The 13,827-nt window shown below is 43.5% G+C and overlaps 1 protein-coding gene across 4 annotated transcripts in view; it reads right to left on the bottom strand.

Moving 5' to 3' along the window:
* Nucleotides 1-5,413: 5,413 nt before the first annotated feature.
* The window catches only part of LOC147109896 (cell adhesion molecule CEACAM5-like), an 86,111-nt gene continuing 77,697 nt past the window's right edge, over nt 5,414-13,827 (bottom strand). For all 4 annotated transcript variants that reach the window (XM_086003925.1, XM_086003923.1, XM_086003926.1 and 1 more), the window contains one exon: nt 5,414-6,894. In XM_086003925.1, coding sequence (XP_085860051.1) covers nt 6,894 — 1 coding nt within the window. In that variant the 3' untranslated portion in view covers nt 5,414-6,893. The remainder of the gene's footprint in view (nt 6,895-13,827) is intronic.

The following is a 13,827-nucleotide window of genomic DNA, read 5'->3' as shown; positions in this document are numbered from 1 at the left end:
TTCCATGGCAAGAACATCCTTCCTCAGATAAGGCGACCAAAACTGCACACAATACTCCAGATGTGGTCTCACCAAGGCCCTGTACAACTGCAGCAAGACATCCTTGTTCCTGTACTCAAACCCTCTCGCTACGAAGGCCAACATACCATTTGCCTTCTTAACCGCCTGCTGCACCTGCATGTTTACATTCAGCGACTGGTGCACAAGGACACCCAGGTCTCGTTGCACTTCCCCTTCTCCCAATCTATTGCCATTTAGATAATAATCTGCCTTCCTGTTTTTGCCACCAAAGTGTACAACCTCACATTTATCCACGTTATATTGCATCTGCCATGTTTATGCCCAATCACCCAACATGTCCAAATCATCCTGGAGTTTCTCGCCATCCTCCTCACAGCACACATGCCCACCCAGCTTTGTGGCATCTGCAAATTTGGAGATGTTACATCTAGTTCCCTTGTCTAGATCATTAATATTTATTGTGAATAGCAGGGCTCCAAGGACTGATCCCTGCGGTACCCCACTAGTCACTGCCTGCCACGTGGAAAAGGATCTGTTTATTCCAACTCTTTGCTTTCTGTCTGCCAACCAGTTCTCTATCCAAGTCAAAACCTTGCACCAATCCCATGTGCCTTAACTTTACACGCTAATGTCTTATGCGGGACCTTATCGAAGGCCTTCTGAAAGTCCAGATACACCACATCCACTGGTTCTCCCTTATCTATTTTACCTGTTACATCCTCAAAAAATTCCAGTAGATTAGTCAAGCACGATTTACCTTTTGTGAATCCATGTTGACTTTGTCCGATCCTGTCATTGTTTTCCAAGTGCTCTGCTATTACATCTTTTATAATGGACTCTAGCATTTTCCCCACTACTGATGACAGGCTTACCGGTCTGTAATTCCCCATTATCTCTCTACCACCTTTTTTGTATAGTGGGGTAACATTAGCTACCCTCCAATCCATGGGTACTGTTCCAGATTCCATCAAATGTTGGAAGATGATCAGCAATGCATCTACTATTTCTAGGGCCACTTCCTTAAGTACCCTAGGATGCAGATTATCAGGCCCTGGGGATTTATCGTCCTTCAATCCCATAAATTTCCCTAACACCATTTCCCTACAAATACTGATTCCTTTCATCAGACCCTGTGTTCCCCAGCATCTCTGGGAGGTTATTTGTCCCCTCCTTTGTGAAGACAGAACCAAAATATGTATTTAGTTGGACTGGCATTTCTTTGTTCCCCATTATAAATTCCCCAGATTCTGACTGCAAGGGACCTACGCTTGACTTCACCAATCTTTTACTTTTCACATATCAATAAAAGCTTTTACAGTCAGTTTTTATGTTCCCTGGAAGCCTACTCTCATATTATATTTTCCCCTTCTTAATTAATCCCTTTGTCCTCCTTTGTTGAATCCTAAATTGCTCCTAATCCTCAGGATTATTGCTTTTTCTGGCCAAATTTATATGTCCTGTCCTTGGCTCATATGCTATCCCTAATTTCCCTTGTTAGCCATGGTTGAGTCACCTTTTTTGTTTTATTTTTGTGCCAAACTGGGATAAACATTTTCTGTAGTTCATCCATGCGGTCTTTGAATGTTTGCCATTGCCTATCCACTGTCAACCCTTTGAGTGACATTCCCCAATCAATCCTACCCAACTGGCACCTCAGACCATCGTAGTTTCCTTTACTTAAATTTAGGACCCTAGTCTCTGAGTCAACTACTTCATTCTCCATCTTAAATGAAGATTTCGATCATATTATGATCGCTCCGACCCAAGGGTCCTCGTACAAAAAGATTGCTAATTAATCCTTTCTCATTACATAATACCCAGTCTAAAATGGCCTGATCTCTGGTTGGTTCCTCGACATATTGGTCCAGGAAACCATCCCGTAAACACTCCAGGAATTCCTCCTCCACAGTATTGTTACTAATTTGGGTAGCCCAATCTATATGTAGATTAAAGTCACCCATGATGACTGCTGTGCCTTTATTGCACGCTTCTTTAATTTCCCTTTTAATGCCATCCCCGACCTCCGTCTTACTGTTTGGAGGTCTATATACCACTCCCACTAACGTTTTCTGCCCCTTGGTATTTCTCAATTCTACCCATACAGATTCCACATCATCAGAGCTAATATCCTTCCTTACAATTGTGTTGATCCCTTCTTTAACCAGTAATGCTACCCCACCTCCCTTTCCTTTTTGCCTATCTTTCCTGATTATCGAATACCCTTGGATGTTGAGTGCCCAGCCTTGGCCATCCTTGAGCCACGTTTCTGTAATCCCAACCAAATCATATTCGTTTACCTCTATTTGCACAGCCAATTCATCCACCTTATTACGAATGCTCCTCGCATTAAGACACAAAGCCTTCAGCCTTATTTTTTGATGCTCTTAGACCTATTGAAATATTATTTACTGTGGCCATGTTTGATTTAAACCGTTGATTTCTCTGACTGCCACTTCTGTTTTTCCCCTTCTTTTATTTTGCTTTTATCCTGGTTTCCCTTTCCTCTGTCTCCCCTGCTCAGGTTCCCAACCCCCTGCCATCTTAGTTTAAACCCTCCCCCAGAGCACTAGCAAACACACCCCCTAGGACATCGGTTACAGCCCTGCGCAGGTGCAAACCATTCGGTTTGAACTGGTCCCACCTCCACAAGAACCGGTTCCAATGTCCCAGGAACGTGAATCCCTCCCCCGGCACCATTCCTCTAGCCACATATTCAGCTGAAATATCCTTCTATTTCTACTCTGACTAGCACGTGGCACTGGTAGCAATCGTGAGATTACTACCTTTGAGGTCCTATTTTTTTAATTTACCCCCTAACTCCCTATATTCAGCTTTTAGGTCCTCTTCCCGGTTTTTACCTATATCGTTGGTATCTATATGCACCACAACAACTGGCTGTTCACGCTCCCCTTCCAAAATGTTCTGCAGCTGCTCGGAGACATCCTTGACCCTTGCACCAGGGAGGTAACACACCATCCTGGAGTCTCGTTTGTGGCCGCAGAAACGCCTTACAATAGAATCCCCTATTACTATAGCTCTACCCCTCTTTTTCCTCCCGTCCTGTGCAGCAGAACCACCCCTGGTGCCAGGAAGTTGGCTGCTGCTGCCTTCCTGATAAGCCATCCCCCCCCAACCGTACTCAAAGTGGTTTATCTGTTTGAGAGGGGGATGTCCACAGGGGACCCCTGCACTACCTGCCTGCGCCTAGTACTCTGCCTGTTGGTCACCTGTTCCCTTCCTGCCTGTCCAACCTCTACCTGCGGTGTGTCCAACTCGCTAAACGTGCTATTCACGACGTCCTCAGCATTGTGAACGCTCCAGTATGCATCCAATCGCAGCTCCAGCACCACAATGCGGTCTGTCAGTAGCTGCAGCTGGATACACTTCCTGCACACGTAGTTGGCAGGGACACAGGAAGTGTCCCTGAGTTCCCACATAGCACAGGAGCATACCACGTGGCCGGGCTGTCCTGCCATGACTTACCCTTTAATTAATTGAAATTAAATTAAATCAATCAATCCCACCAATTACACTACAGTTAAATGGTTTACCAACAATCCCCATTACACCAGAGAGACCTTAGTACTATAAACCACAGAGTTAAAGTTTAAAAAGAGAGAATACTCAACAACAATCACTTACCTGCTTTCTGGTAATATCACATTTTGATAACTTTTTACTTCTCTCCCTCCCTCTGAGCTCGGAGGCTGCAGATTAGTAAGCCTACCTGGTCTCAGAGCCGCTTTTAACTGCCGCCACTCAGCCGCCTCGTCCCTCGCAGGTCCGCCCACCTGCCGCCGCTGAGATAATTGGTCTCCACAAATCACAACCATCTTCATTTGTGCAAGGTATGATTCCAGCCATGTATAGTTTTAAGCCTGATCCACATTAACTCCTTGGTGCCACACTCAGACATATGCTGCCTTGATGAAAAGGGCACTAACTCATAACTCACCTCTGGAGTTAAGCTCTTTTCTCCATCTTTGAAATAAGACTGTAATGGGTTCTGGAGCTGAGCTGTCCTAGTAGAACCCAAACTAAGCATCGACGAGCAGGTTATTGGTGAGTAATTCCTGCTTGGTAACACTGGTGATGATGATGAGGACAGTAATTGGCTGGGTTTCATTTGTCCTACTTTGGACAGGACATACATTGGCAATATTCCACATTGTCAGGGAGATGTCAGTTTTGTAACTGTACTGAAACAGCTTAACTAGAGAGGTGGCTGATTCTGGAGCACAGGCCTTCATCACTACAGCCAGGATGTTGTCGAGACATCTCTTTTCTATTTTCAGTGCACTCAGCCATTTCTTGTTATCAGTGGAGTGAGGCCATTTAAGAGCTAAATCCTATTCACAGAAAGGGTAGTAGAAATTTCTAACTCTCCTCCCCAAAAGGCTTTGGTGTTGGGACTATTGGAGTTTTCAAGATGAAGATAGATTTTTGTTACATAAGGTTATTAAGGGATATGAGCAAAGTCAGGTGAATGCTGATCAGCTATGATGTAATTCAATGGTGGAGCGGGGCCCAGTGGCTCAATGGTTTACTCATATTCCTTATGTTTCTCAGTCAGTTCCGATATTAAAATCACCGTTCTGTCCTTATTGTTTGAATTGAACTGATAATATTTATATTATAATCGCAAACATCAATGCAATTTGGAAAGCAGCGATTTTCAGAACATTGGAGTTTCTTGGGAGGCCAGGCTGAGAAGCTGGGAGATGCCAAACTACAGTGCCATTGGATTGCTGCAGGCAGGAGGGCATAAATGCACCATGAATGTTAATGCAGATGATTGGATAATAAATGCAGGTGATTGGATAATAAATAAAGACTTAAAAATGCTCAATTGAAAAGTTAATGGAGGGGGTGCAGCGGCGATTCACCAGGCTGATACCAGGAATGGCGGGAATGACCTATGAGGAGAGACTATGTAGTTTAGGGATGTACACACTGGAGTTTAGAAGATTGAGAGGGGACCTCATAGAAGTGTATAAAATTCTGACAGGTCTAGACAGACTGGATGCAGAAGGAATGTTTCCCTTGGCGGGTGAGAACAGAACTAGAGGACATAATTTGAGGATAAGGGCTAAACCATTTAGGACAGAGATGAGGGGGAATTTCTTCACTCAGAGAGTGGTGAACCTGTGGAACTCATTGCCACAGAGGGCAGTGTACGCCAGCTCATTAAATATATTTAAGAGGGAATTAGATATATTTCTACGGGCAAAAGGGGTTAAGGGTTACGGAGAGAAGGCGGGGACGGGATACTGAATTAAAAGATCAGCCATGATCTCATCGAATGGCGGAGCAGGCACGAAGGGCCGAATGGCCTACTCCTGCTCCTATCTTCTATGTATCTATGTATCTATGTGACAACATGAAAAAGTGCTACAGGCAAGAAGCGCATGTGCATGCACAAAATGTTTAATATATTATAAACATCATTCATTTGCTTTGGTGAAGTTGAAAATGACGGAGAAAGATTTCAATTTGCCCCCAGCTTAAACTTTGGAATGTCTATCGCAACAAGGGAAATAAAAATCGGGCAGTTTCTATACTGGGCAGCCGATCTGTCTCACTAGAACTGGGCCGAGTGGCATGCCGATAGTCTGGCCCGTTGTCTGGTGTCACTGCTCAGTGATAAAAAAGTTCACACATGTACGGGTGCTTATATTATTTCAATTCTTTTTTGCAACTGGACATACTTAACCCAGAACTGGGAGGTAACTAATTTGGGTAGGTTTGATTCTGAATAAGATGCAATGTACAATTTAAGCTCCAATTAAACATTAGTGGTAGATTTCCACCTTGGCATGTGCGCATAAAACTATTGTTATGGATCGGCAACCCATTATAGACCGCGGTCCATTTGGAAATAAATACCAGGTGGTTTTGACAATGGCTGGTATATACCCAGTGCCAGTTTAATGCCCGGGGGGAAAATTGCAAATCCACCCAACAGGTGTTCTTTCCGAACATCAACACGCCCATAAAATTCAGCTACTCAGGCTGAAAGCTCTCACTCCCCTTTTGGCTGAGAAGGAGCAAACACGGCTTTACGGAACTGCTGCTTTCTAATTATTGAATTATCTACATAACTAAGCGAACTTTATTGCATTTAGTTATATAAAAAAATTATTTCCTGCATCGTGCAGGATGGAAAAGAGAAGAGACCCTGATAAAGAGGAACCATAGGCGATGGAGGAACAGAGTTACAGGGACGGAATTTGAGAAGCTGGGAACTAGTTGGCTGAAGGCATCATTACCAATGGTGGGGTGAAGGGAGGGAAGGAGACACAAAAGACAGATGACTGCAAACCCCTTGGTGGGGGTGGGGGTAGAGAGGGGTGCAGAGTTGGACAAATTTTCAGAGATAGGGAGGGGTGAGAACATGAAGCGATTTCAAATTCAGGATGAAAACTTGAAATTGGAGGACTTAGAGACAGTATCGTTTCGGTGGTTATGGGACATTGTTGGTGAGAGATAGAGGGTAGCTGTCAGAGATGGCCTAGCCTGCGATTGAGGCCCTGGAAGTAGAGAGGGCATGTCAGCTGGCAATGTTGATGGTGGAAATAGAAGAGAGTTCATAAGGAGGGAGAGGTTTCGTGAGGACAGAAGCAGAGTGAAATCAGAGGCGAGAGGGCAAGGTGACTTGTGATGGAATTTGAAATCATGAATATGAGGAATTGCTTAATAGACAGGAGACGAGAGAGGAGAAGCTTGAGATGGGGTTTAGGGGTAGCAGAGAACAAGTATTTTAAAGGAAAGGTGAGAAGTATCTTGCAGCAACATGTTCTTGAATTAGTTGTCCTTCTGTGGTAGCCAGTCACAAACCAGCAATGCCCTACGAGTCAGCAATAGAGTTAATGTCTGTGGAAACAAAATTATGGGGAAAATGACACTAAGTATGTATGAACAAATTCAGTGAAATATGCTGCTTTTGGGAAATAGCAACATATATAATTGCTGATGTGAAGCGTCTATCTATGTTCCCTCAGAGTACAGAGGGTTATTGGGTGTGAGATATTGCACAAAGCCGCTGAATGCACTACGAATGAAGACACGAGATGTGCTCAGAAAGTACAATTTGTTTGACTAGTGTAAATTTAAAGTAATTAGTGATGTTTTTGTGTGATGCACATTTGGAATGCATGGCCAATACAGGATAGATTCAACGCCTTCTTAAAATATATGTCAAAAATAGCAGCTCCCCCAGTGGCGTTGTTCAGCAGTGGATTGATTAGAGTAGAAGAGTAGAGTCGTGACCGCACGTGGAGAAACAGGAGCTGATAGGCCCAAACAAAGGCCCATTTCATCTGCAGTGGATCAAGAGCAGCAACACTGACTTTCCTGCTCTCCACTTCTGGAACGTTAGATGAATGGTGAGGGGACAAGGGTTCACACTGCCTGCGTACCTCGCTGTTCTTTCTGCGGTGTCTGTGAGACCAGCACACAATAAGTTAAAAGTTTAAACAGCTTTCTGCTGAGCATGGGTTGTAAATTGTGCAAGGGGATTTTAAAGCAAGGATATCCATACAGGAAAGTAAATAGGGGAACGGGAAGTTTATGGCAGCTTGGTACTTGTGTTTAGGGGATGGGAACAGTGTTATGATGGCAATAAAATGCCTGGTTGTTTAGTTTATCTTGTTATTCTGTTGACATGTGTATGTATCTTTGATGTACTATGGTTTGTTGGTAGTATGCATTGAATGTAGTGATCAATGCTGAATATTGTTATAAGAAATGTAAGGGGAAGACTGTTTAGCAGCTCACACTGGAATAGTGATAGTGTGGTGTCTCAGCAGTTGGTTCACATACTGGAACGGTGTCATATGGAAAGACCTGAGCTCTCATACTGGAACAGTGTATTATGGAAAGATCTGTGCACTCATACTGGAACGGTGTCATATGGAAAGACCTGAGCACTCATACTGGAATGGTGTATTATGGAAAGACCTGAGCTCTCATACTGGAATGGTGTATTATGGAAAGACCTGAGCGCTCATACTGGAACGGTGTCAGACAGAAAGACCCGCGCTCTCATACTGGAGCGGTGTCGTATGGAAAGACCCGAGCTCTCATACTGGAACGGTGTCAGATGGAAAGATCTGAGCTCTCATACTGGAACGGTGTATTATGGAAAGACCTGAGCTCTTATACTGGAACGGTGTCATATGGAAAGGCCTGAGCTCTCATACTGGAACAGTGTATTATGGAAAGACCTGAGCTCTCATACTGGTGCTGTGAAGTATGAAAACACCTGTGCACTGATACTGGTTGTGGATAGTATGAGTTTTCAATGAAGACCCAGTCCTGCATTACTACAACTGTGTGTGTGTGTAATCTGGTGTTTAAAGTAATGAAATGAAGAACAAAAACGCAGTCCCAAAATAGTAGCATTTCCCACCCCCAAGACCACGCCCACCATCTCATGAGATGCATGACAAAGCACAGAACAAACAGGAATCTTGCTCGATCAGGATTTTTAGTGCTTGGTACAGCACAAGTTGTCTTTAGTATAGGAGAATATCACAAGTCTGAAGCTTTACAATAAAAAGCACTCTCAGTTGTAATGGTATTATGCTTGAAGTCTTTGGTCCCACACAACAACATTTACAGAAACAAGCTAAAGATCAATATCCAGTACATTTAAAATACTCAAAGTACATACTTTATTCTCAAATATGGCACGGTATCCGAGAGGACTGGTCACCCAAGCATCTAGAGTTCAAAGCTCACCATGCCAAGTTTTGAAATTGAACTCAATATATCTGTTAATTTGTGAGTTAGCGCCAGAAAAATGTTATAAAAGGGGAGGGGCTAGTGCAGTGCACGGAGTGCTTTGTGCATTGAGTGCTGTTGGAGTTTTGCTAAGTGGGAGAAAAATCATTTAAGTGTATTTTGTGAATTTTAGTGTGTTAAGAAGTCAATTATTTGAAGTAAGTTTAATTTTTTAAGGGTTTTTTAAACTCTTGGGCAGTTTAAACAGGAAGTAGAATCTGGGTATAAAAGGGGAGGGGCTAGTGCAGTGCACGGAGTGCTTTGTGCATTGAGTGCTGTTGGAGTTTTGCTAAGTGGGAGAGTTTGGATAAGTGGGAGGTGAGTGTGTGTTTTTTGCTCTGTTTTATTCCCCACTCCCAGGCTTAGACAGCACTGCGGAGGCGGAGCAGCGAGACGAGTCAACCAAACAGGCTCCACAGACAGTGTTCAAGGAGGAGGTTGGTGATCAGCTGGTTGGTTGGTTTTCTTCCTTCTCTTCTCTTTCATACCTTTAAGTTGGTAAGTCCTATTGAATAGTGGTGTGATATTATCATATATATCCGGGCAGGGTCTTCATAACTAATAATAAGAAATTAAATTAATTATATAGAATGGAGCAGGTGATGTGTTACTGTTGCGAGATGTGGGAGCCGGTGAACCCCATTGAGGCTAACGGTGATTACATCTGCGACAAGTGTTTGCTGCTAGAGGAACTCAAGTTCCATGTTGTGGAGCTTGAGACCGAGCTTCGGACACTGCGACACATCAGGGAGGGGGAGAAGTTCCTGGACTCTATGTTTCAGGAGATGGTCACACCTATGAAGTTAATTACTGCAGATGTAGTCCGTGGTCAGGGACAGGACGGTGTGACTACGAGTGAGGAAGGTACAGGGATCCAGGATGTAGTGTTGAAGGAGATGCAGCCCTTGTTCTTGTCCAGCAGGATCGAGGTTCTTACTCCCTGTGAGGACGGGAGCGGGGACTGCAGGGAGGATGAGCAACCTGGCCACAGCACCGTGGTACAGGGGGCCATTCAAGTGGAGGGAGTAAAAAGAAATGTTGTAGTGGTAGGGGATAGTATCATTAGGGGGATAGATAGGGTTCTCTGCAGTCAAGAGCGGGAGTCCCGAAGGCTGTGTTGCCTGCCTGGTGCCAGGGTTAAGGACATCTCTTCTGGGCTGGAAAGAAACTTGCAGTGGGAGGGGGAGGATCCAGTTGTCGTGGTCCATGTTGGTACAAACGACGTAGATAGGACAAGGAAGACGGTTCTGTTAAAGGAGTATGAGCAGCTAGCGGTCAAATTAAAAAACAGAACCTCAAGGTTAATAATCTCTGGGTTATTACCTGAGCCACGAGCGAATTTGGCTAGGATAAATAAAATTAAAGAGTTAAATGCGTGGCTCAAAGACTGGTGTGGGAGAAATGGGTTTTGCTTCTTGGGACACTGGCACCAGTACTGGGACAGGAGGGAGCTGTTCTGTTGGGACGGACTCCACTTGGCCAGTGCTGGGACTAGAGTCCTGGCGAATCATATAACTAGGGCTGTAGAGAGGGCTTTAAACTAATTAGTGGGGGGGAGGTTTCTAGAGAGCAAATAATAGAAATGACAACAGAGAAGGTCATAGACTTAGGTAGCAGTGGGGGAATTAAAAAACAGAATGTGTCAGGAAGGGACAGAAGGTATGGAGTAAAAAGTAAAGTACTAAAAAGGGAAAAAACAGGAACTAAGTGTTACAAAACATATTTGAAAGTTCTTTATCTGAATGCACGTAGCATTCATAACAAAATGAATGAGTTAACGGCACAAATAATGACATATGGGTATGATCTTGTGGCCGTTACAGAAACATGGCTGCAGGGTGACCATGACTGGGAATTAAACACACCAGGTTATTTAACAATCAGGAAGGACAGGCAGGAAGGGAGAGGAGGTGGGGTGGCTATGTTATTAAAGGAAGGAATCACTATAATACAGAGAAATGATATTGGGTCAAAGGAGCAGGATAGTGAAACAGTTTGGGTGGAGGTAAGGAATAATAAGGGGAAAAAAACACTAGTGGGTGTAGTCTATAGGCCTCCGAACAGTTGCAACTCTGTTGGACGGAGTATTAATCAGGAAATAGTTGAGGCTTGTAATAAGGGAACAGCTATAATTATGGGGGATTTTAATTATCATATTAACTGGACAAATCAAATTGGGCAGAGCAGCCTTGAGGAAGAGTTCATTGAGTGTATTAGGGATGGGTTTCTTGAGCAGTATGTAACTGAACCGACCAGGGGGCAAGCAACCTTAGATTTGGTCCTGTGTAATGAGACAGGATTAATTAAAAATGTCCTAGTAAAGGATCCCCTTGGAATGAGTGACCATAACATGGTTGAGTTCCATATTCAATTAGAGGGTGAGAAGGTTGGATCTCAAACAAGCGTGCTGAGCTTGAATAAAGGAGACTATGAAGGTATGAGAGCGGAATTAATTAGAGTGGACTGGGAAAATAGATTAAAGGGTAAGACGGTACATGACCAGTGGTGTACATTTAAGGAGTTATTTTACAACTTCCAAAAAAAATATATTCCACTGAGGAAAAAAGGGTGTAAAAGAAAAGATAGCCATCCTGGCTAAGTAAAGTAATTAAGGATAGTATCTGACTAAAAACAAGGGCATATAAGGTAGCCAAATCTAGTGGGAGGATGGAAGATTGGGAAGTCTTTAAAAGACAGCAAAAAATAACAAAAAGATTGATTAAGAAAGGGAAGATAGATTATGAAAGTAAATTAGCAAAAAATATAAAAACAGACAGTAAAAGTTTCTATAGTTATATAAAAAGAAAAAGGGTGGCTAAAGTAAATGTGGTCCCTTAGAGGATGAGACCGGGAAATTAATGGTGGGAAACATGGAGATGGCAAAAACACTGAACAATTATTTTGTATCAGTCTTTACAGTAGAGGACACTAAGAATATCCCAACACTGGACAAACAGGGGCTCTAGGGGGGGGGAGGAACTAAATACAATTAAAATCACTAAGGAAGTGGTACTTGGTAAAATAATGGGACTCAAGGCGGATAAATCCCCTGGACCTGATGGCTTGCATCCTAGGGTCTTGAGGGAAGTAGCGGTAGGGATTGTGGATGCATTGGTAATAATTTTCCAAAACTCACTGGACTCAGCAAAGGTCCCGGCAGATTGGAAAACTGCTAATGTAACACCCTTATTTAAAAAGGGTAGTAGGCAGAAGGCTGGAAACTATAGACCTGTTAGCCTAACATCTGTGGTTGGTGAAATGTTAGAGTCCATTATTAAGGAGACAGTAACGGGACATTTGGATAAACATAATTTAATAGGGCAAACTCAGCATGGTTTCATGAAGGGGAAGTCATGTTTAACAAATTTGCTTGAGTTTTTTGAGGAAGTAACATACAGGGTGGATAAAGGGGAACCAGTGGACGTAGTGTATTTAGACTTCCAAAAGGCATTTGACAAGGTGCCACACAAGATTATTGCTCAAGGTAAAAAATCACGGGATTGGGGGTAATATTCTGGCGTGGGTGGAGGATTGGCTCTCTAACAGAAAGCAGAGAGTTGGGATAAATGGTTCGTTCTCAGATTGGCAACCAGTAACTAGTGGTGTTCCGCAGGGGTCAGTGCTGGGTCCCCAACTCTTTACAATCTATATTAACGATTTGGAGGAGGGGACCGAGTGTAACATATCAAAGTTTGCAGATGATACAAAGATGGGACGGAAAGTAGTGAGTGAGGAGGACGTAAAAAACCTGCAAAGGGACATAGACAGGCTAAGTAAGTGGGCAGAGATTTGGCAGATGGAATACAATACTGGAAAGTGTGAGGTTATGCACTTTGGCAGGAAAAATCATAGAGCAAGTTATTATCTTAATGGCAAGAAACTGGAAAGTACTGTAGTACAAAGGGATCTGGGGGTCCTGGTGCACGAAACTCAAAAAGTTAGTATGCAGGTGCAGCAAGTGATTAAGAAGGCCAATGGAATGTTGGCTTTTATTGCTAGGGGGTTGGAATATAAAAACAGGGAGGTATTGCTGCAGTTGTACAAGGTATTGGTGAGGCCGCACCTGGAATACTGCATACAGTTTTGGTGTCCATACTTAAGAAAAGACATACTTGCTCTCGAGTCAGTACAAAGAAGGTTCACTCGGTTAATCCCGGGGATGAGGGGGTGGTCATATGAGGAGAGGTTGAGTAGATTGGGACTCTACTCATTGGAGTTCAGAAGAATGAGAGGCGATCTTATTGAAACATATAAGATTGTGAAGGGGCTTGATCGGGTGGATGCGGTGAGGATGTTCCCAATGAAGGGTGAAACTAGAACTAGGGGGCATAATCTTAAAATAAGGGGCTGCTCTTCCAAAACTAAGATGAGGAGAAACTTCTTCACTCAGAGGGTGGTAGGTTTGTGGAATTTGCTGCCCCAGAAAGCTGTGGAAGCTACATCATTAAATAAATTTAAAACAGAAATAGATAGTTTCCTAGAAGTAAAGGGAATTAAGGGTTACGGGGAGCGGGCAGGAAATTGGACATGAGTCTAGGTTCGGAATGGTCATGGCCCTGTGGGTAGTGGAGTGGGCCCAGGGGCCGTGTAGCCTTGTTCTGCTCCTACTGTGTTCTAATTCTGTTAGATTTCAGGAGATGGTTTTATTCCTGTTCCTGGCTGGAGTGGAGATCGCCTTTACAGAAGGTAAGTACTGTAGAAAATATAGGGACAGCGTGATCTTCTGGAAGAATTTCAATCGCCTAGATGGGTCGGAGAGGAATTTCCCAGATTTTTTTCTCCCAAATTGGCCATTGGGTCTTTATCTGGTTTTTCACCTCTCCCGGGAGATCACATGGGTTCAGGTGGATGCACAGTGATAGAAGATTTGAGGTTAGGATCAGATCAGCCATGATCTTATTGAATGGTGGAGCAGGCTCGAGGGGCCGATTGGCCTACTCCTGCTCCTATTTCTTATGTTCTTATGTTCTTATAATTGCATTTGTTGTAAAACCCAAGTGATTCTGTAATGTCCTTCTGGGA

This window comes from Somniosus microcephalus, chromosome 12 (genome assembly GCF_052327205.1).
Source record: "Somniosus microcephalus isolate GS21.2 chromosome 12, FLI_Smic_1.0, whole genome shotgun sequence".
Taxonomy (NCBI): Eukaryota; Metazoa; Chordata; class Chondrichthyes; order Squaliformes; family Somniosidae; genus Somniosus; species Somniosus microcephalus.
This window is presented reverse-complemented; position numbering and strand designations above follow the sequence as displayed.